The sequence below is a fragment of the Trachurus trachurus genome, assembly GCF_905171665.1.
Source record: "Trachurus trachurus genome assembly, chromosome: 16".
Classification (NCBI taxonomy): domain Eukaryota; kingdom Metazoa; phylum Chordata; class Actinopteri; order Carangiformes; family Carangidae; genus Trachurus; species Trachurus trachurus.
In genome coordinates, this window is record NC_139902.1 from 4612237 (window position 1) to 4636914 (window position 24678).

General features: G+C 45.1%; 1 protein-coding gene across 1 annotated transcript in view; it reads left to right on the forward strand.

Annotated features, from left to right (window-relative positions):
- agmo (alkylglycerol monooxygenase) overlaps window positions 1-24678 on the forward strand; it is a 95830-nt gene that overhangs the window by 37965 nt on the left and 33187 nt on the right. Inside the window, exon 12 of the mRNA XM_083989786.1 lies at window positions 723-828. Coding sequence (XP_083845912.1) covers window positions 723-828 — 106 coding nt within the window. The remainder of the gene's footprint in view (window positions 1-722; window positions 829-24678) is intronic.

The following is a 24678-nucleotide window of genomic DNA, read 5'->3' on the forward strand; positions in this document are numbered from 1 at the left end:
AGATAGATGTTGCTGTTGCTAAATCAACTCCCGCTCTCATACTGTAGAAATGAATGGGGGACCACATCTGATGGAAACCAACTGAAATTAGGACATTGCTAAGTGATGAAGTGATTTTAAAGGTTTCAGAGAAAAAAGTATCTCATCTTCTTCAAACATGTTTTCTACAGCCATCTAATCATTTCATCTTCTTTTCATGAAATGTTTTCATCTCTTTAGGCCTGAAGAATGATTAAATCAAAGTAGGACCATTCAATCATATCCAACCTCACTTTGCTTTAAAGTCTGACAGGGTGTAAAGGTTGTGAAGAACTGATCCCCTGAATAAGCTTGAAGGCTCCGTGTTGGTGTTAATCAGCTGGTATCTGTCAGGTTAGCAGATATCTTTTCCAGTTCTTCAGCTGTCACAGAGGTCTCAGACTGCGCTGAGCTGATGAAACTTAATCAGAAATGAAAAAGTAAATCAGATTAACGGTAAAAAATAATCATGTCATAAAAGCTGTGAAGACAGAAACATCAGGTACAGTGTCTACCATCCTTACAGACGACGATTCTCCTCTGGGGTCAAATCTATCTGAACTCAATCAGCTCTGGAGAATGAATGAAAATTCACGTCAATGCAGCAAATAATTTCAGATGAAGGCCACGAGTTGAGCGTAGGGTGAAGATATCGACCCGAGACTCGGCGTTGTGTAATCCCATGTTGTGTTCCTCATGTGCAGGCCGACAGCGGGCGTCCTGGAGATGCTGCGCTGTGTCGTTATGGTGACAATGCAGAGATACAGCTTCATGAAGCCCCTGCTGCCTTCGCTGGCTGTTCCCACCGAGGTAAGTGGGTGTCTAATGTGTCTTCATGCAGACATATACAACATATGCACTAGACCTATAAACAGAGTGCGATGTGTAAAATAGATGGAGGGCTCCTTTGAGTAAGTGTTGACAGCTGTAGGGTTTAGCTTTAGCCTCACAGACTAACAGGATGAGCTAATCCTGGAGGTCCTGATCCAGTATAAAACAATATAATGTGATAATATGTAGTTATTATCATGTCTTTTCGCCGTCTGTCGTGTGGAGTGGAGTAAAAAAATCATTGTATATTCTTTATTTAACGTCAAAATGTTACCCGGTGGTGTCTCTTCTCAAAGGAAGCCATCTCTGGCTGAGTTTTAAAGACGACAGACCCCAGGCCGCAGAGCCCACACTCCACAGACAACAGCACCAAAGTCTGAATTTAGCAGTTTGGCCAAACTCATGGAGTCAATTAGCAACAGCAGAGTTTTGTTATTTCAGCTGCGGATACCGCCGGTTGCCAGGGAAAGCTCCTGATGTCGTCATAGAAACCAGATATTAGGTGCTCGTCCTACAGGTGGCGCTTCAGCGACACGATGATTAACATGGACGTAACACTGTGGTCATGAGCCCGACTTCAACTCCGACTTCAAAGCGCTAATAACAGACTGGATTTAGGATTTGAAGGAACGGTCTTAACGTCATGTTGCATTTAGTCGCTGCTTCAGGGCTTTTGATCACAACACATGATCTTCATCAGCACATGCTTTTTATGTTTTGGTTTTTTTTTTCGGAGCACATCCTGTCCCTTTTGACTCAGGAAACACCAATTGACAAAACAATGTCTTTACTCGAGGTACATTTAGTGGATATGCCGCATCTTTTTGATCATATCACATGATCTTCATGTAGGATTGCTTAAGTTTTCCCTTCATTTCAACACACGTGCTACTTTCCGACATGATTTAGACACAATGCTGCTAAATATGGACCTGAACTGAGCATGAAAACCTTTCAATGTCCTTTCAAAACTGTTTCCAAAACTATTTAATTTTTATTTTTTCACTGTGGTATACAGTAATGACATATTGTGGAACTAGTTTTTTTTTCTCATCTTGGTTAACACACAGTTTGGCTCACAGTCTGCCACCCTCCATTAAAATATAGCTGAGCGTGAACCAGAGAATCAGTTTATGTCCAGATTACTGTTCAGTCTGTGCAACGCTGAAGCTCAACTCCAGATTTTATAGCAGTTTACACACACAAGTCAACCCACAACAAGCCCCACTCGGCCAAATCTGCGTGTGTGTGCATGTGTATGTTGGGCTGGTTATGAAATGCAGGCCTCTGCCTTTTGTCTTGTTGCAGTGTATTGTGGGAAACGTATTGAAAAAAATACCACCACATCTTGGAAAGTTAATTAAACAAACTCTGGGAACCAGTGGAGTCATTTTCATATAAATAGCACTATGTCATTATGAAACGAGTGTGACGACTGTACAGAATAACACACCGAGATCTTTACATTGTGACGTTTACATTTCTCTGGGGAAACGGTGAAGTCTGACATTATGAGAATCATCATACGATTCCTTGGCAGCATCACGTTCCCCTAATGTGTCTGTGTGTGTGTTTTGCCTTTTAATTGTGTGTGTTGTGTGGTCTGCTTTGTGTGTGTGAAATATGTGCGCGCTGGGTGCTAAGTCCAGTCCCACAGCTCTGTGATCTATGAGTCCAGATGCGTCGCCCAATTGACCATAAAATTGGCCTGCGTTTCTGGCTCTGGCAGCTCCACTGTAGATGGCTGCTGACCCCTCATTACGTTTTTTTTTTTTTTTTTTTTTCTCCCACCCACCTCCACCCATAACCCCCCACTTCTCTCTCTCTCTCTGTTTCTCTGTGTTTCTCCCCACCCTCCCCTCACTGCTTTGCCATTTTGCCATTTCAGCCAGTGTGAACCAGAGCAGCACTTCTGGAACCAATTAGTGCCGTCTGCCGCTAACTAGCACCGGCTGATGAGATTCGCACGTGAGCCGCCGAGCCGCTGCTTTTATTGTCCTCCGACTCCACATCTGCGCTCCTCAGGTGTTCAGACGAGACAGCTCTGCACTTTTCCTCCCTTTTTTCCTCTTTCTCACCGTAAAACGGAATAAAACTGAATGAATTATAATTTTTTAAAAGCTCAAATGAAGTGCGTATCCAATCAGCTTCACCTGTCTTGATTTATGCTGCACATGCTGCGCGGCCGTGTCACTTTGACAGCGCCCGTAACTTTCATGCAGCAGTTTCCGCGAGCGGATCATTAGGCCTCATTTCAAGTCGCACTACATCAGATCGAAGTGAATAAACGTCTCGGCTCGCAGGTGGAGCTCGTTGAAAAATCCTCACGATTTGACTTGAAATGGTTCCTGACATATTTGTGCCCTTTGTTCAGCAAAGGGGGGAACAAAAGGGGATAAAAAAGAAAGAAAGAAAGAAGTGAAACCGCCCCCCAAGCTTGAAGGCACTTCAGTGATATATGGCTCTGACGCGTGAGGTGAACGGCCAGGTCTTTGTTGCAGTTTTGAAGTCGAGCCAATCAATTAACAGTCACTTGAAAATGGAGGAGGGGAAATTCATGTTTAATTGTATTCAGGCTCATGCGGCTGTACAGTTGGGAAAAGCAAAGCAAGGAGTGGGGGGGACTACAAAAAAAAAACTACAAAAACTAGGTCGGTTTGTGGTCCTTCAAACCCAGTGGTGTGATATACTGCACCCTTAAAGCTCACAGTGGTATTTATAGTGGCTCTGGAGATTTCCCTTGTAAAGCTGCAGGCTTGACCTGTAAACCAGGGCTGCCTGTCGCTCCCAGCCGCCCACTCACCCCCCACCCAAACCCACCACGTCTGTGCGGCTCACATGAAGGCCTCATGAAGGCTGCTGCACAGCAGACGGGAACCAGGCTGGTACCAAGAGTGTGTGAACGAGTGTGTGTGTGTGTGTGTGTGTGGGGGGGGGGGGTGGGGGGGGGGGGGGGGGGGGGGTTGCATGGGGTTATAGCTGGAGCTTGTGTTGGTTTTGTTGATCAGATGCACCCAACTGATAACTGGATTAGTGTGAAGATGGAGCGCTGAGAAAGTTATTTGCTTAAGATTAAGATTTGATGATGATGATGATATGTTAGCCAGTGTCAGGATTTAAAACAAAGATCCCTTTGCGCTGGTGGAAACGAGACAGTGATAGGTTTAGAAGAGGAAAAGCAGATTTGTCAGATGTGTTGTTTGGCTGGGAGAGGAAAAAGACTGTCATTTATTTTTCTATTGCCTTTTTTATGTGGAATTACACAGAGTTCTGTTTAGTCAAATAAAAGTCGATATTGATATATGACACATGGAAGATACACAAAGATTAAGTTGGTTATTTACACGGGGAGTAGTCTGTTACCTAGAGAAAACATGGGAGATGAGAAAATAAGCTCTTGTGTAATTCATCTGACACGTTTTCTTAAATTTTCCACTTGTATGAATAGTGGTCATGTGTTTTGTATCTTAATTTATTATGTGCATCTATTGATATTAGTAAAATCAGAAGAAGGTGTTCTGTGTTTGTGTCTTGTAATCTCATGTGAGTGGGTTTATTAACTAACTTAGATGAAGAATGTAAGTATTTGTAATCAGGATTGTGACCATGATATTCCATTTTACTGTGGAAATGAGATTTAATCACAAATAATAGCTAATTTTATAGCAACATTATATTTTATTGATCCTATTAATAATGTCATGGATTTATTCAACACTTTCTTTCACGACCCTGTGGCTCGTTTTAGTTCCTGCTGTTGTTGGACGAGCTGTGAGTGTGAGTCTGGAGTGAACCCAAGTGAACAAAGCGGGGTGTGTACAGTACATGTGAACTGAATGTGGTACCAACAGATCACGGCGACTGCACATGCACATGTTAGAGGTAGATCTACATTTAGTTAAGTGTGGATATTGTGTTAGTTTGGCATCAGTGTTTCAGAACTTCAAAGCAACATCACTTAAAGTCCAACCAAAGAGACCACACACTAGTACACACAGCATTAGTATAATACTAAGCAGTATGACATAGTTTGGCAGATTCAAGCGTTACTGGCGTCTGTCCAAGTCGTAGTTTCTGTCTAGAAGCTTCAGACAGGTTATTTAACTAGAACCAGAACCAGAACCTAAAACCTCACTTTGATTTTCTCCCCCCACCTCCAGTCTGCAGACTGTGCTGATATGCTCCTGTTGGTCATGCTAACCTTCAACAGACATGACTAATCAATATTTTCACTGTGGATTCTGGAAATCCCTTTTCTCGATAATCTTTTGTTCTATTACATATCACAAAATAACTTCTGCAGATGTCTGCGGATGACGGCCGGTCCTCGAGGAGTCGTTTAAAACAGACAAGCAGCTCCGCATCGGAAATGACTCAATCAGTTATCAATAGTGGTTAATTATGTTCTGTCAGTCAAACATCAGCTCTAGGAGAGGTTTCATTACAAGCCTCTCAGAATATGTCACATAAATGCAAATTGAGGATTTTAGATCAGTTCTATTGAATTAAAAAAAAACTTTATTTGTCCACAGAGCCTGGACAATTCTAATTCACATAGACCACATCAAGATAGAAAACAAAAGGGAAAACAATGACATAATTCAGAGCAATATCCACAGACAGTGTAAAGACAGTACATGGGACATATACAAGGAAGCAGTAGATGAGAAATAGATGCATCAATATAGCAGCAGATCTAGATTGATTGATTGATTGATTGATTGATTGATTGATTGATTGATTGATTGATTGATTGATTGATTGATTGATTGATTGATTGATTGATTGATTGATTGATTACTTTTATGTAAGTGTCATGCACATTTCCTTTTGTGCCCAGCCCACATGGGCTTATAAGACACTAAACATTTAAATACATACATTCAAGAATAGCTATAGTGTGTCTTTTAGATCAAAATGTAAAAAGCAAAAGAAAAGAAAAGATTACGATAAAGATTTTATTCTGTGGGTAATGGGGGCGGGACTAGATAAGCTTTTGCTTCTCCCGCTTTCCCTTTCGGCCATGTGTATTGTATTACTTGATGAAGTGTGATGATGATGATTTAATGGACATGCCCGAAATAAACAAATTGATTGATTGAAATTGATTGATAGATGAGAGAAAAAGAGAATTACAAAACAAAACAAAAAAAACAACAACTGGAAAACGTGAGCTTAGAATTATAAGGTTCTATCTCCATTTTTTTCAAAATCGAGTTTTTTGCATAATATCATCCATTAGTGGTCTGTCAATGCCTGTGTGGTGTTATTTTTTAAATTTTCAACAGTTTTTAATTAGTTATTCATAAAATAAAAAGGTTCTATCAACCAAAACACAAGCCGAGTTGGAACTTCGGAACAGATAAAAATGATATAGAAGGATGATGAGTCTGATAATGAAGAATCGATATACAGGACCAGGCAGCAGCCAATAAAATATGTAGAAAAAAAAAAAATATATATATATATAGCAGCAATTAAAAAATCAACCAGAGGATCAGGTGGCAGCAGGTTAATCAATATTTCATCTTTCTCTACGTGTACATGGGGTTGACAGAATAGTAGAAACAGTAATTATTCAAATAAGCGCCCATGTGACAGTGATTTATCTGGTTAGCTTCAGGACGCTAACAGAGCTGCTGTACTTTGATTGCAGTGTAACGCCTGGTGTTATGGGTTCACCCCCTCCTGTCTGTTTGTGTGTCCACATGTGTGGTATTACTGTGATGATGTAACACGTGGTGGTGTTAGTGTGTGTGTGTGGGCCCCTGGTTTGGCCTGAAGGCTCAGGGAAACATGCTGCGGAGCAGAACGTAGACGCTTTGTATCAGAGAGTAATTAAACACTGATTCTCAGAAAGAAAAAAAAGGTCTTTAACTGCTGCTGAAGTCTCAGTAATTTAAGAGGAGAGCTTATAAAAATCCACCTGCCCGCCTTCACTCGAGCTTCTCAGAGGTTCCTGTTGTGGAACGCGTTTTAGATTCTACTTCCTGATGTCAAGATCCAGCAGGAATAAAAACTTTATTTGGCATCCTGCTGTTCTTTTCCAAGTCTTTTCCTTTTTTTTTAATAGTTATAAATCAAAAATAACCCAAATAGAATAATAAAAAAAACCCAAGAAGCTTTTAGAATTCAGCATCTAGAATATGACAGAGATGTTTCCTTGTAATAAAAGAGGTCAGGACAGGACTTAGAAGTCTGACATGAGGAGAAAATCTTAAACCTATGCCATTCGTTTGAATCCGAAATACAAAAAGAATTTGTCTAAACTGTTTTCAAACCCCACTTGATTTTTCCATCTCTGTGCTGATAGTGTTTTCCAATCTCACAAGAGCTCCCGTCTGTCAGCCTGCGAGAGGAAAGACTGAAAGCTCGAGGGCCAGAAGAAGAGGTCACAACAATATTATGAAGTTCATGTCAAACACAAAAGCCCCAATCTCACTGCTAAGTGGCTTTATCTCTGGCACATCACCTGACCGGTCTGCAATAACCACAAAAACCCCTCCCTGCCTTTCCCCCGGCCATCCTGCCAGCCAGGAGTGGGGGGAGGAAGGGGGGGAGGGAGGGGGCAGATAAGGGAGAGAGGTCAGCGTTATCTCATGGAGTCGTTTCCTCCCTGCAGATCTCAGGTGAGCGAGGTTAGCGGCCTCTTTTTGTTGCAAAAAAAACACACAAAAAATCATTTTGAAGCAGGAATGTGTGGTAGCGAGAAGAAGCTGGAGGCTGAGGTTAACAGGCCTGTTTGGAGCCATGGAAACTCTGGGAGCATGACATCATCTGAGAGCTCGCAGGAATGGAAAGGAAAGGAAATCTCCTCCCATGGAGAAAGTGGAGGGATTTGAAAGAGAAATGCTGGGTAGGACTGTTCCGTTGGAGTAAACAGCGGGGTGGTCGACCGTACACAGTGTGAAATATTATCACTCAATGTGCAGGGGATCGTGCCCGTCAAAGAGTAACCGCTTGGTTTATGTTGTCAAACCACTTGCCAGGTAAAGCTATGGAAATCTCACAGCAACTGGCCCTTTGGGGGTTTTCCGCAGTATTTAGTTTGGCTTTGCGCGGGGCTTACTTTCTGCCGCCAGCGTTTGACTTTCTTCTGAATTTGTCTTCCTATTTGTGCTTTAATTCATGGGTGAAAACACAACAGTGGTCCGGTTTACGACGCAGCCCCGGAGCCAGCGCCTGAACCTGATTGAACCTGACGATAGCTCCTCTGCTTACTCTTTTTTTTTTTCTTTCTTCGTCTTCTTTTCTCTTCTCTGATTTCACAGACCTACAACGCCAATTTCCAAAGACATCTGCTCACAAATTGAAAACATGACTAATGATAAAAGACTTTCATAAAGCTCAAATATAAATAAGTCAAAGGTTTTTACTGTAAAATCTATCAGTGGAGTTGCTGAGTGAAGCTTTAGCGTGTTCATTTAGCCATCTTTATTCCAGCGCAAGCTTTCGTCACTCTGCACTCAGTTTATTAATCTCCCTCTCTCCACCACACTCATTGGCTTACTGGCTAATAATCACACGTCTGATATTGTTGTGAAATGAAATTCATCATGGTGCTGTTGAAGCTACAGCATCTCGCCAGAGCGGAGCTGGAAAACGTCCCCGGCTGCCAGGGGGCTTGTGAGACGTAGGGGGTCAAGAGTCTGGACGGACACCAGATCTAAGGTCGCGTAACTGGTGCAGAGCCACTGTCACACCAGAGAGTTGAACAATAGTCTTATTCCCCACTGAGCTAACACATTTCTTAGAGAACGTGTTTATTGGGAGAAGATGAGGATGCACCAGTCCAACTATATGAGCAGAGAGGAGCTCATCCTCCTCTGGTATCGACGCCTGGGGTTCAAAGTGGAGCCAACGAGTCCCAAAAGCTGCAGTTGAGACGGTCACTGGAGTTTGTCTCCAACAGTGAAACGCTTCTTAAATGGGTCATGATACAAGTTGTCCCTTATGATTGGTCACATTGCCAACATACCAATGAATACTTACCATTAAATTTAAAGGGACAACAAGGAGTTTTTATTTGGTTATAAAAAAGTCTCACGTTAATGTGGATGAATCTACGCTACCCACACTTGTTAATGGGCCCATTTTCGATGAATATATCGTTTGTCTCTATCGTTATTTTGTTATTATTAGTGGTGGCGGAAATGCTGGGCGAGCCGACCAGCGTTTCCTTACTTTCGGTTTCGTGACGAGTCATGAGAATAGCGAGTCATGAGAATAATGCCGCCGAATCGCCGTTTATGGTCGGAACTACGACGGTATGTGATCGTCTTCGAACCTCTGACTTTAATTCTTGATAAATGAAAACATGAGTCTGTCTTGCGCCGGTCAAAGAATTGCATGGTGCGCGCGGAGGCTCATAAATGTAGTGTGAAAACACTTCGCTTTTCCAAAACTCCTCGTTGTCCCTTTAATAGGTGAAAACGGAATTAACTTTTCAGTCAGAAAATCACTGACTTTTGAGAATGACCCCATTACTCCACAACCAGTAATTGATCGACAATACTCATGTTATTTTTGTGATGATTTCTAATGATCTGTCAGATATGTATTGAAGGCAGAACATTTTACAACAAATAACTTTGTATTATTCAAAATGGCCTCGTTGCAGCACTACAGTTATCTCTTGTAAAATCTAAATAAAATAAATAAAAATAACTACAAAAAGTGTAAAAGCCTATAATGAATAATTGAACTTTAGTTTCACAAGCCTCCGTCAGTCCGACAGTGTTGTGTGGAGCAAATCTACAGCAGTGAGATGACCCCACCCTAAATGAACACAGCACTGTCTCTAGTAGACAACTAGTGCAGGGATATCATTTCCAAATTAACCCCAGTCAGCCTGTGTAGTGGGAACTTTTTTACCTTACATAGGATTCAAACGGGAAGACGCTAAAACAGGGTACAGAACACATAAGGAAAACCTCAGTGTATTTTCCCAATACAGCCTGGTACAAAAGAACTGTTTTTGCTCTCTATGGCTAATTTCCTCCTTCATAACGTCGGTACAAGAGTGAATCTTTATAAAACTCACCTGTTAACATTTTATTAAGATTTAAAGTTGTGCATAGTTGACGACATGAGTGACTGGTCTCTACGCTCCCCTCCTCCTCACACACTTATGGATCAGTCCGGTATGGCTGGGGTGGAGTCAGGTGCTGTTGAGGTGGAGATGATGGAGCAGCCCACTTAACTCTGAGCTTCAAGTGTTCCTCAGAAACCCTACGCCCATCTTTTTTTTTTTTTCCAAATCTTTTTATTGAGGTTTTCCAACAGAATGACTTTAAGTGATATCGTACAGTGTGGGAAAAAGACATTCACAACAGTATGTCACCCTACGCCCATCTTTATTTACTGTCTGTGATATCATCATCTTTTAGCAAGACATTCAATCCTAGTTTCTCCCAGTGGTTGTAAGACCTGCTGGCTCCTGCCTTTTGTAAATGATTGTAAATTTACATGTTTTATATAGATACTGTAAATTTACATTTAGAAGCAGAAACAGACAAGATTGGTCCTTCTCTTAAAACATATTCTGGCCCACTTCCTGGTTCTGTTGCCAGACTCCACCAACTCCACTGTGCATGTGTAAAACCTCACAGTGACGTAACCTCAGTGGGCATGTGGACCCGCTGCGTGCTTTTTAAAATCTGAACCATCTCTCCAGTCCTCTCTGTGGACTTTGTGGCTCCTTGTTGATGCACCAACAATCAGATCACAAACATATTTTCACATAGACGACTGTGACCTTTCCTGGTTTCTTCTTGACGTGCTTTTTGTTGATTGGGATGTTCTGGCAGGTCCTGCAGCGTCCAATCTGTACACAATAACCAACGGTGCTTGAAAACTCATCTGTGATGGTAACCTGTTTTATATCTGACACGTTTCCTGACATTGTTCTGTCATTCTGAACCTTTTATTGTTCCTGTTCAGAGGAATTCTTGCATTTATGAAGCAGTGATATGAGCTCCTCACACTGTGCTCTCTGTGTTCCTGTGAACCATATATTCTACCTGACCTTGCTATCCCTCTTTGCTAAGACGCCCGCCCACACACTTTGTGCTCCCTCTGTCTGAACTGCTCTTTAAGGCGACTGATTCGCTCCTCACCGAGGTCCTGACCCGGCTCTGGGAACAGATATTTTCTTTTATTGAAGCAGCAGAGCTCAGCCACACACTTTCTTGGACAGTGTCCCTTTCTTGCACTTTTGCAGCTCAATTATTATCTTTGATGGAAATTTTTAGTCTTTTTAACGTGTTGACCTGATCCTGGCACAGATTTTGCATTTCACCGTCTTGGTCAAATAAACTGAAATTGGGCAGTAGATCTTCATTTAGTCTGTTTGTTGTGCTAACACCTTGGACCCCCAAGCTGGCAGAGATGGGACATTCCTCCTCCTTTTGTTTGAGCTGATTACAGCCGCCGCCATTTGTGTTGCATTACCCCGAATCGGCATCGTTGATTGCTGCCTCTTTAGGACCTTCCTACCCAGAATGCCACACATGTGGCGAGGAACACAGAATGGCTTCAAGAACAGTTGGCTTCAAACTCTACAGTAGGAATGTTTTTATAAATATCCCCGTTGGATGAAAGGAGTCGGGGTAAAGATACACCTCTTACAGGCCCTCGGAGACTCATCCATCTGTGCTGCGTCTCTGAGAGATCCCATTGAACTAATCCACCGTGGACCCAGACGTCTTCTCTCTGCTCCGTGAAAACACAAACAGGGGCTTGATTTTTATAAAAGTAAATGTAACTTCCTGTCCTCTCCACCCTCTTTGTATTTTGGACCCATGCCCGTCACCCTGCCTTCCAAATTTCCGTCCGACTCGCAGCGCTCTTTAGCAACAGGTCCGCCAGCGCAGCCACCCGGGGATCTGTGGTTAATGATGAGGTGAAGACTTCTCTTATTGAGGCTGAAGCCGTGCCAAGCTGCTGTGGTCTGAAGTGCATTGAACAGATATGAAAACGGTTACTCTCAGGGATTTGTCTTGTGTTTTCAATGAGGCGTAATGGTCTGGATGAGTCGTCGCGGACCTTACATGTGACCCTCGAGCAGACACATGGTAAACGAGTAGAAATACCAGATGTGAAAAGGGAAAACCTCTAAACACCTGTATCATTCTAAATCGGCATATAATCAGACCTCTTTGAGCTTTGCTACACTTTCTCCGCGCACCGACTGAAGTTTCACGTGTTTTGACTGGCTGCACTGTGTGTGTGTATGCATATGTGTGTGTGTCTGTGTGCGTGGGAGTGTGACGGTGATATTTCTCATGGCTGTGCTACAGAGCCGGCACTAAACCGACTCTCTGGTGGGACGTTAACCTGCTCAGCGTATCCTTCCTGAGTCTGCTCAAACAAGCCCAGCTCAGAGACTGTATATCTGCTCATAATGAACGGACAGGAAGTCACTCTTTGTGCGCTCGCATTGTGTGAGGGTGCACGCTTCGGTGTGTACGTGCAGGTGGAGGTCCTGTGAAGGTGTAGCCGCTTTTAGAGAATGGTGTGTGTGTGCACGTGGATCTGTACGGGGGCTGAAAGTATATTTGCTGTGTAATATCTGGACTGTGCATGCTGTGTGTGTGTGTGTGTGTGTGTGTGTGTGTGTGTGTGTGTGTGTGTGTGTGTGTGTGTGTGTGTGTACATCAGTGTTTAGCAACTTTAAAAAGGTTATTGGCTATACAGTAGTTACTTGTTACTTTCCCCAAAATCTGAGTTAGTAACTGAATTACTACATTATAAAAGTAACTGATTACCAGGAAAAGTGACTATTGTGTTACTTTTTTATAAAATGCTCATACGTCAAATTACTTCGTTACTTCCAGATAAACAGCTTTTTTCCAACTAGTTGATGGACTAAAAAAACATGTGAGCTATAAAACGTAAACCTTAAAGGGATAGTTCAACATTTTGGCAAATTGGCCCATTGCCAAAATCCCTATAGTCATAGCAGTAGGTTGTCCACGAGAGCGTTTTGGAGTTGTTGGATTGTGTATTTAATGAGTTTGATGAGGGAAATCAAGAAATCCCATTAGCCTCCGTAGCATAGCTCTGAGCAGCTCGCGGCTCGGCTTGGCCGTTCTAAAAATAGCTCGCACTGACAAATACAGGTAACGAACCTACTGCTATGACTATAGGGATTATGGCAATGGGCTAATTTGCCAAAATGTTGAACTATCCCTTTAACAGGTGTATTATTTTGTGACGGGACTTTTTGAGTCAAGTAACAGCGGATTATATTGTCATTATATTGTCAAATATTGGCCGAATTGTTGAAAAATGCGTGCTAAAGTGTCTTCAGCGGTGAGGACGCGCTGTATGCCCTTTTTTTTTTCACCCCTGACCTCCAAAAAGTCTGTGCACGTCCCTGTGTCCTGGTCACTCTAATGCTAATGCTAATGCTAGTACTCTCTTTTGCTTTGCTTTCAGAAACTTGGTTGGAATTTGTTTGCTAAATTCTCCACTATAATTGACCAGCTGGTTTCTGCGTCACTTCTGTGTACTCTCACATGTCAGTACACTGTGTACACTCGCAGGTGTGACTCTCAGCTGGTTAGTATTATCCCATATGAAACGCTGCCATTGTCCGCTCACTGGAAAATGATGAATGTAAAGTGCGACCGCAGTTGTCGGCCACCTGCCGGCTGCTTTGCCCTCTTGAATTTAGAATAAACAGTTTCACTTTGCTGTGAGAGACACCTCCGTCACGCGACCACAATATTAAGCTGCCGTCAGTGTCAACACAACGTCGTCGCTATTTTCATAAGTTTGAAGATAAATGGTCGATTGATGGTTCCTCTCCCGCTGCGACGTAGCCAAGATGGCGTCCGTCCTTCATCCTGGCACTGCATGTTGCCGTATTTGTGTTAATGTAAGTACGTGAATTGAGACAGTGTATGAGTGAAACAGAAGGCAACCTGAGCAGAGCGGCAGATCTGAGTACTAATTCTCTGCAACCTTTTAAATGTTGATTTATTATGAAAAATATTTGAATCACTGTACATTATGATCTTCTTTTCCTTTATAAAACATTGAGAAGTGGGAGCTGTAGCCAGGTGGAGCTCTGAGCAGAGGTCCCTGGTTAACGGCCACTATGATGTTGTCCTGCAGACCATAGCCACCCTGACCCCCTGTTTCCTGCTTCTCTGTGTCCTGTCTGAAATAAAGGGTGAAAAATACCACAGAAATATAACACACGAACAATGAGTTAAATTTTTAAAGAATCAGATTTTAACCCAAACATGTGGTCACATGACAAGGAGCTTTGTGTCCTCTGATTTTTTGGCAACATAAAGTAAAAAAAAAAAAAAAAAACATAGGCTATATTAAATGTAAAAGTGCTAAATTATTCTAAAGGATAAAAGCTCCAAACAGTGAAATTACAGGCTGAGCTGGTTCCTACTCCATCGTTGTGTTGCATCACTCACAGATCAGTGAACAATGTGTGAGTCGTGTTCTGGATCAAACAACAAATATTTCTTGTTGATTTTTCTTCTATCAATTCAGCGGTGTCCAGATGTAGCAGGCTCCTCCCCCTCCCCCTCCCTCTCCTCGCTGCTGTCAGGTTAAAAGAGAAAAGCTCAGAGTTATTTTCCGATACAGTTCAGGCCAGGTCTGGTGGACTGTAGGCAGCCATATGGAGAGGGAGCTCTGGAAACATCCCATTACAGGTCATATATCACACGTCTGACAGCAGCCATTCTGCCTTGTTTTCATTTCAATCACGAGTGCAGCTGCGCCGGAGAGCGGCGAGGCTCTGCCACGTTAACCCACTGAAGCCTGGGAGACGGTCACCGGGGGCACAGAAAGCACCCTGGGGTGTTTAACGTATCTGCTCGATGCTTCATGTCCGTCAACAGCAGCTGACACGGCTCTGGTTAATGTCGAGCTGGACCGTCGTTCTCCTGAAGGTCAGCAGCGCCGTAGATATTTTTGTGCCTGAGCCGCAGATGGTCGACGTCTCTCTCGCATTTTTATTTCTGGCCATGTTTGAAGTTTTTTAAGAAATTCAAAAACAGTGTTAACTCCTTTTTTTTTTTTCAAACATACACAACAAGGAGCATGTTGTCAACATGCAGCAGCTGTTTGTGCAGCTAAAGCAACACTTGTCTCAGAATCAGCTGAGATTCTCATGTGGTACTGATAAAGTACCACATGGAACATGCTACAGGAAATCAGATTCCTGTGTAAACAGATTGTGAACTGGCTCTGAAATCTCCTTTTTAGTAGTTTTTAAATCAAGCTTTCACACTAATTGTGTCTTTGAACATGTTTCTATGATTTTAATTAATTATTAGTTATATCACAATATGTAGGCCTATATAGGAGGTGACCTGATAATGATGTAGTCCAGGCCCACACCACATGAGCCATGATGCCCTGATGAAATGGCAAAAGGTCCCAGGTTCAACTCCCTGTTGTGTGGTGTCATTACACCGTCTACTCACTGTCCTCTCAAACAAAGGCATAACTCCTATTAAAATACCTTTTGAAATAAAACACAGTATAGTCATCGTCACGTCCGTCCAGGTCCTAAGGCCAGTACTTGCATGTGTCCATTTGGTGTCTCTTGGCTCAGAGTGCGAGGGGCCACCTGCCTTAATGTCACCTGTCGCCTCTTTAACCCTCTAGATAACCATCTGATGCATGTATTTTACATTTTATATTGTTCTCCGTTTTGGCTTTTCATACTGTAACATTGTTTGGTAACAGGGTTTTACTATTTCTTTGTTTAAGTTGTTGTTTCTCCTTTTGTCTTTATTAGGGCCCGAGCCAGTGACAACGTCACCGGGAGGACCCTATTGTAATTCGACATGCACATTAGTCAACGTGCCAGCCGACGAGTAACAACAAGTAAGCAAGCAAGTAACCAAGTACTGCATAGACCTGGCAGCAAAAACCCCAGATATTGTAATGTTTATGATTATTAGGGCCCGAGCCAGTGACAACGTCACAGGGAGGACCCTATTGTAATTCGACATGCACATAAATCAACGTGCCAGCCGACGAGTAACAACAAGTAAGCAAGCAAGTAATCAAGTACTCCACTGACCTGGCGCAAAATTCCCCGAAATGCAAATGTTTATTAGGGCCCGAGCCAGTGACAACGTCACAGGGAGGACCCTATTGTAATTCGACATGCACATTAGTCAACGTGCCAGCCGACGAGTAACAACAAGTAAGCAAGCAAGTAACCAAGTACTGCATAGACCTGGCAGCGAAAACACCAGATATTGTAATGTTTATTATTATTATTATTATTATTCCTCGTCAATAAACCCCGATTTGACCCCTTTGCCACGCGCGAAAACTCACCAAATTTGGGACACACGTCGGGTCTCGATTAAAATGCGTTCTGATGCCATCGCCGTTTGTGGGCGGGGCAAATTGACACAACAGCGCCCCCTAGAACTTTTGACCCCCGGCCATAGGGACCAAAATTTTTTTCCCCGCAGGCTGCCCAAACTTGGTACACATATGTATCATACCCAGACATGAAAAAAATTTGTTTCGTGCGAAGCCCAAAAACCAACAGGAAGTCGGCCATTTTGGTTAGCATTTATTTTACGCAAAACGAACTCCTCCGAGGGATTACGCCCGATCGGCTCCAAATTGGGTTCAGAACATCGTCAGACCTAGCTGAGCTTAACTTGTACTCCGCAGGTCTGTAGCTCAAAGCACTTGGCCTCTGGCGTGCCCCGAAGTTTGGCGACTGTTTCGGTGCTCGCCATGTAAATACGAATGACTCTCATGTCCACATACTTGATCGTAGACGCTTCAAACTTGGTGCAAAAATCTATGGCGAGACCCTGAACGATCCGACATATTATTTGCCTACGTCGCTCATAGCGCCCCCCGGTGGTAACAGGAAACGTACAAAAATTCGTTAAAAATACGTAGTTGACCAAATCGACTTCGTTCCACTTCTAGTACATGCAGACCCGGATGGTGAAGCTACATCATGAACGCTTTGACCCTACGAGCAACGGCGTCTGTGTGCCGCCGCGGCGAATGTGTATCTTCCCAATTTAAATTACGTTTGCCAAATACGCGCACATACTTCGTCGTAGCCACTTGAAATTCAAAGGACATGACGTTGGCTCCTCCCTGAACGTTTTGATGTATCGACTTCCTGCCTGGCTCATAGCGCCCCCCGGTGGTAACAGGAAGTACGCAAAAATTCATTAAAAATCCATACTTCACCCGATCAACTTCATTCCACTTCTAATACATGCAGAACCAGTTGCTGAAGCTACATTATGAACGCTGTGAAGATACGACGAAGGGCGTCCGTGTGCCGCCGCGGCGACTGGCGATTTTTTATCGTACAATTACGTTTGCCTTTTTCGTGGCTTTAACGAAGTCGTGTCCTCACGAAATTTCATCCACAGGTCAAGAATGGCGAGCTCTTTCAGCGGATAGAGTCGTTTCCCATGGGCGTGGCTAAATGCCTCAATAGCGCCCCCTTGAAGTTTTTCCGAAATTCTCCATAGACAAATTTCGCTTACTTTGTCGTACACATACGAAACTCGACACACACGTGTATCATACCCAAACATACAAAAAATTGAATCGCAGCCACGCCCTAAACCCAACAGGAAGTCGGCCATTTTGGTTAGCATTTCTTTGACGCAAAACGAACTCGTCCAAGGGAGTTCGCCCGATTGACTTCAAATTGGGTAGAGAACATCTCCAGACCAAGCTGATTACGGCTTGTGCTCCGCAGGTGTGTAGCTCAAAGGGCGTGGCTGCTAGGGCACGGCCAAGTCCCACGAGTCAGCTAAAAAGGTTTAAATGCTATCACGCCCACAGATTTGATCGCAGCTGCTTCAAACTTGGTGCACATGATGAGGGCGTGACCCTGAACGATCCGACATATTATTTTCCTACGTCACTCATAGCGCCCCCCGGTGGTAACAGGAAGTGCGCTAAAATTCATTAAAAATACATCGTTGACCCCATCAACTTCATTCCACTTCTAAAACATGCCGAACAAGTTGGTGAAAGTATTTCATGAACGCTATGACGCTACGGCTAATGGCCCCCTTGTGGAGGCGACAGGAATAGCGCTCCATCGTGAACTGCCACCTCCCACGGATTTTGCCCGATTGACTTCATATTCGCTACAGATCATCAGGAGACCAAGCTGGTCAAACACTATTAAAAGCTTTTCTCTACGTCAAACGTCGTGGCTGCTAGGGGGCGACAAAGTTGGCCAACAGCTCGTTTAGTCGCCATGCTATTACGTTTGCCTTCCACGCCCACATACTTGGTCGTAGTCACTTCAAAATTTCAGTACGTGATCAGAGGCCCGCCCTCTACGCCTCCATTTGATCGTACGCTAGCTCGCTCAAGACGCCCCCTTGTGGACACAGGAAATGTCGTGTTTTGCATCGACATTGTCCGATCAGCTCGAAACTTCACATGTGTGATGAGGTCACGACCCCAAACACAACGGCCCACATCCCGTTACCGCCCCCTGGTGGACGAACCGTGAACCTGCCGTAACTCCATCGTACGTTGTCCGATTTGCTCGAAACTTCACGTGTTCGACGAGGGGACCGCCCTCGACGCAGCCGCCCACGTCCGGTTGCGCGCGGGGGTTTCAAAGAGCGGCCCGGGGGTAGCGGGGACGCCGAGTGGCGTGGAACGAGGGCCCGTCATAGCCGCTTGCGGCTTTAATTCTTATTATTAGGGCCCGAGCCTGTGTCAACGACCCAGGGAGGTCCCTATTGTAATTCGACATGCACATTAGTCAACGTGCCAGCCGACGAGTAACAACAAGTAAGCAAGCAAGTAACCAAGTACTGCATAGACCTGGCAGCAAAAACCCCAGATATTGTAATGTTTATTATTCTTTTTATGGTTCCCCGCGTTTGAACGCGATTTCGACCCCTTTCCCAAGCCGAGAAACGGATGAAACTTTCGACGCAGGGGGGGAAGCCCGAAAATTGCGATTCAGTGGTGGTCTCGCATGTGGGCGTGGCCAAATGGCACCACAGCGCCCCCTAGACCGCGCATAGGGAATGAGGGTCCGCGACACCGATTTGTCCGAAACTTGGTAAACATATTCATCAACCCGAGATCTTCAAAAAATTTCATAAAATGACATACCCTAAAACCAACAGGAAGTCGGCCATTTTGCTTCAAAGTTGGTTTACGCAAAACGAACTCCTCCGAGGGGTTACGCCCGATCGGCTCCAAATTGGGTAGAGAACATCGTCAGACCTAGCTGAGCTTAGCTTGTGCTCCGCAGGTCTGTAGCTCAAAGGGGTTGGCCTCTGGCGTGCCCCGAAGTTTGGCGACTGTTTCGGTGCTCGCCATGTAAATACGAACGGCTCTCATGCCCACATACTTGATCGTAGACGCTTCAAACTTGGTGCAAAAATCTATGGAGAGACAATGAACGATCCGACATATTATTTGCCTACATCGCTCATAGCGCCCCCCGGTGGTAACAGGAAACGTACAAAAATTCGTTAAAAATACTTAGTTGACCAAATCGACTTCGTTCCACTTCTAATACATACAGACCCGGATGGTGAAGCTACATCATGAACGCTTTGACCCCACGAGCAACGGCGTCCGTGTGCCGCCGCGGCGAATGTGTATCTTCCCAATTTAAATTACGTTTGCCAAATACGCGCACATACTTCGTCGTGGCCACTTGAAATTCAAAGGACATGACGTTGGCTCCTCCCTGAACGTTTTGATGTATCGACTTCCTGCCTGGCTCATAGCGCCCCCCGGTGGTAACAGGAAGTACGCAAAAATTCATTAAAAATCCATACTTCACCCCATCAACTTCATTCCACTTCTAATACATGCAGAACCAGTTGCTGAAGCTACATTATGAACGCTGTGAAGATACGACGAACGGCGTCCGTGTGCCGCCGCGGCGACTGGCGATTTTTTATCGTACAATTACGTTTGCTTTTTTCGTGGCTTTAACGAAGTCGTGTCCTCACGAAATTTCATCCACAGGTCAAGAATGGCGAGCTCTTTCAGCGGATAGAGTCGTTTCCCATGGGCGTGGCTAAATGCCTCAATAGCGCCCCCTTGAAGTTTTTCCGAAATTCTCCATAGACAAATTTCGCTTACTTTGTCGTACACATACGAAACTCGACACACACGTGTATCATACCCAAACATACAAAAAATTGAATTAAAGCCACGCCCTAAACCCAACAGGAAGTCGGCCATTTTGGTTAGCATTTCTTTGACGCAAAACGAACTCGTCCGAGGGAGTTCGCCCGATTGACTTCAAATTGGGTCGAGAACATCTCCAGACCAAGCTGATTACGGCTTGTGCTCCGCAGGTGTGTAGCTCAAAGGGCGTGGCTGCTAGGGCACGGCCAAGTCCCACGAGTCAGCTAAAAAGGTTTAAATGCTATCACGCCCACAGATTTGATCGCAGCTGCTTCAAACTTGGTGCACATGATGAGGACGTGACCCTGAACGATCCGACATATTATTTTCCTACGTCACTCATAGCGCCCCCCGGTGGTAACAGGAAGTGCGCTAAAATTCTTTAAAAATACATCGTTGACCCCATCAACTTCATTCCACTTCTAAAACATGCCGAACAAGTTGGTGAAAGTATTTCATGAACGCTATGACGCTACGGCTAATGGCCCCCTTGTGGAGGCGACAGGAATAGCGCTCCATCGTGAACTGCCACCTCCCACGGATTTTGCCCGATTGACTTCATATTCGCTACAAGTCATCAGGAGACCAAGCTGGTCAAACACTATTAAAAGCTTTTCTCTACGTCAAACGGCGTGGCTGCTAGGGGGCGACAAAGTTGGTCAACTGCTCGTTTAGTCGCCATGCTATTACGTTTGCCTTCCACGCCCACATACTTGGTCGTAGTCACTTCAAAATTTCAGTACATGATCAGAGGCCCGCCCTCTACACCTCCGTTTCATCGTACGCTAGCTCGCTCAAGACGCCCCCTTGTGGACACAGGAAATGTCGTGTTTTGCATCGACATTGTCCGATCAGCTCGAAACTTCACATGTGTGATGAGGTCACGACCCCAAACACAACGGCCCACATCCCGTTACCGCCCCCTGGTGGACGAACCGTAAACCTGCCGTAACTCCATCGTACGTTGTCCGATTTGCTCAAAACTTCACTTGTTCGACGAGGGGACCGCCCTCGACGCAGCCGCCCACGTCCGGTTGCGCGCGGGGGTTTCGAAGAGCGGCCCGGGGGTAGCGGGGACGCCGAGTGGCGTGGAGCGAGGGCCCGTCATAGCCGCTTGCGGCTTTAATTAGGGCCCGAGCCTGTGACAACGTCCCAGGGAGGACCCTATTGTAATTCGACATGCACATTCGCCAACGTGCCAGCCGACGAGTAACAACAAGTAAGCAAGCAAGTAACCAAGTACTGCATAGACCTGGCGCAAAATATCCCAGATATTGTAATGTTTATTAGGGCCCGAGCCTGTGACAACGTCCCAGGGAGGACCCTATTGTAATTCGACATGCACATTAGTCAACGTGCCAGCCGACGAGTAACAACAAGTAAGCAAGCAAGTAACCAAGTACTGCATAGACCTGGCGCAAAATATCCCAGATATTGTAATGTTTATTATTATTATTATTATTATTATTATTCCGCGACTTCGAACAGGATTTCGACCCCTTTCCCAAGCCGAGAAACGGATGAAATTTAACACGCAGGGGGGGAAGCCCAAAAATTGCCATTCTGTGGTGGTCTCACATGTGGGCGTGGCCAAATGGCACCATAGCGCCCCCTAGACCGCGCATAGGAAATGGCAGTCTGCGACACCGATTTGTCCGAAACTTGGTAAACCTATTCATCAACCCAAGATCTTCAAAAAATCTCATTACGGACATACCCGACAACCAACAGGAAGTCGGCCATTTTGCTTCAAAGTTGGTTTACGCAAAACGAACTCCTCCGAGGGGTTACGCCCGATCGGCTCCAAATTGGGTAGAGAACATCGTCAGACCTAGCTGAGCTTATCTTGTACTCCGCAGGTCTGTAGCTCAAAGCGCTTGGCCTCTGGCGTGCCCTGAAGTTTGGCGACTGTTTCGGTGCTCGCCATGTAAATACGAACAGCTCTCATGCCCACATACTTGATCGTAGACACTTCAAACTTGGTACAAAAATCTATAGCGAGACCCTGAACGATGCGACATATTATTTGCCTACGTCGCTCATAGCGCCCCCCGGTGGTAACCGGAAACGTACAAAAATTCGTTAAAAATACGTAGTTGACCAAATCGACTTCGTTCCACTTCTAATACATGCAGACCCGGATGGTGAAGCTACATCATGAACACTTTGACCCTACGAGCAACGGCGTCTGTGTGCCGCCGCGGCGAATGTGTATCTTCCCAATTTAAATTACGTTTGCCGTTCACGCGCACATACTTCGTCGTAGCCACTCGAAATTCAAAGGACATGACGTTGGCTCCTCCCTGAACGTTTTGATATATCGACTTCCTGCCTGGCTCATAGCGCCCCCTGGTGGTAACAGGAAGTACGCAAAAATTCGTTTAAAATCCATACTTCACCCGATCAACTTCATTCCACTTCTAATACATGCAGAACCAGTTGCTGAAGCTACATTATGAACGCTGTGAAGATACGACGAACGGCGTCCGTGTGCCGCCGCGGCGACTGACGATTTTTTATCGTACAATTACGTTTGCCTTTTTCGTGGCTTTAACGAAGTCGTGTCCTCACGAAATTTCATCCACAGGTCAAGAATGGCGAGCTCTTTCAGCGGATAGAGTCGTTTCCCATGGGCGTGGCTAAATGCCTCAATAGCGCCCCCTTGAAGTTTTTCCGAAATTCTCCATAGACAAATTTCGCTTACTTTGTCGTACACATACGAAACTCGACACACACGTGTATCATACCCAAACATACAAAAAATTGAATTGGAGCCACGCGCTAAACCCAACAGGAAGTCGGCCATTTTGGTTAGCATTTCTTTGACGCAAAACGAACTCGTCCGAGGGAGTTCGCCCGATTGGCTTCAAATTGGGTAGAGAACATCTCCAGACCAAGCTGATTACGGCTTGTGCTCCGCAGGTGTGTAGGTCAAAGGGCGTGGCTGCTAGGGCACGGCCAAGTCCCACGAGTCAGCTAAAAAGGTTTAAATGCTATCACGCCCACAGATTTGATCGCAGCGGCTTCAAACTTGGTGCACATGATGAGGGCGTGACCCTGAACGATCCGACATATTATTTTCCTACGTCACTCATAGCGCCCCCCGGTGGTAACAGGAAGTGCGCTAAAATTCATTAAAAATACATAGTTGACCCCATCAACTTCATTCCACTTCTAAAACATGCCGAACAAGTTGGTGAAAGTATTTCATGAACGCTATGACGCTACGGCTAATGGCCCCCTTGTGGAGGCGACAGGAATAGCGCTCCATCGTGAACTGCCACCTCCCACGGATTTTGCCCGATTGACTTCATATTCGCTACAGATCATCAGGAGACCAAGCTGGTCAAACACTATTAAAAGCTTTTCTCTACGTCAAACGGCGTGGCTGCTAGGGGGCGACAAATTTGGTCAACTGCTCGTTTAGTCGCCATGCTATTACGTTTGCCTTCCACGCCCACATACTTGATCGTAGTCACTTCAAAATTTCAGTACATGATCAGAGGCCCGCTCTCTACGCCTCCATTTGATCGTACGCTAGCTCGCTCAAGACGCCCCCTTGTGGACACAGGAAATGTCGTGTTTTGCATCGACATTGTCCGATCAGCTCGAAACTTCACATGTGTGATGAGGTCACGACCCCAAACACAACGGCCCACATCCCGTTACCGCCCCCTGGTGGACGAACCGTAAACCTGCCGTAACTCCATCGTACGTTGTCCGATTTGCTCGTAACTTCACGTGTTCGACGATGGGACCGCCCTCGACGCAGCCGCCCACGTCCGGTTGCGCGCGGGGGTTTCGAAGAGCGGCCCGGGGGTAGCGGGGACGCCGAGTGGCGTGGAACGAGGGCCCGTCATAGCCGCTTGCGGCTTTAATTATTATTATTATTATTCTTATTCTTCTCCGCGTTTGAACGCGATTTCGACCCCTTTCCCAAGCCGGGAAACGGATGAAACTTTCGACGCAGGGGGGGAAGCCCGAAAATTGCGATTCAGTGGTGGTCTCGCATGTGGGCGTGGCCAAATGGCACCACAGCGCCCCCTAGACCGCGGATAGGGAATGAGGGTCCGCGACACTGATTTGTCCGAAACTTGGTAAACGTATTCATCAACCCGAGATCTTCAAAAAATTTCATAAAATGACATACTCTAAAACCAACAGGAAGTCGACCATTTTGCTTTAAAGTTGGTTTACGCAAAACGAACTCCTCCGAGGGGTTACGCCCGATCGGCTCCAAATTGGGTAGAGAACATCGTCAGACCTAGCTGAGCTTAGCTTGTGCTCCGCAGGTCTGTAGCTCAAAGCGCTTGGCCTCTGGCGTGCCCCGAAGTTTGGCGACTGTTTCGGTGCTCGCCATGTAAATACGAACGGCTCTCATGCCCACATACTTGATCGTAGACGCTTCAAACTTGGTGCAAAAATCTAGGGAGAGACCCTGAACGATCCGACATATTATTTGCCTACGTCGCTCATAGCGCCCCCCGGTGGTAACAGGAAACGTACAAAAATTCGTTAAAAATACGTAGTTGACCAAATCGACTTCGTTCCACTTCTAATACATGCAGACCCGGATGGCGAAGCTACATCATGAACACTTTGACCCTACGAGCAACGGCGTCCGTGTGCCGCCGCGGCGAATGTGTATCTTCCCAATTTAAATTACGT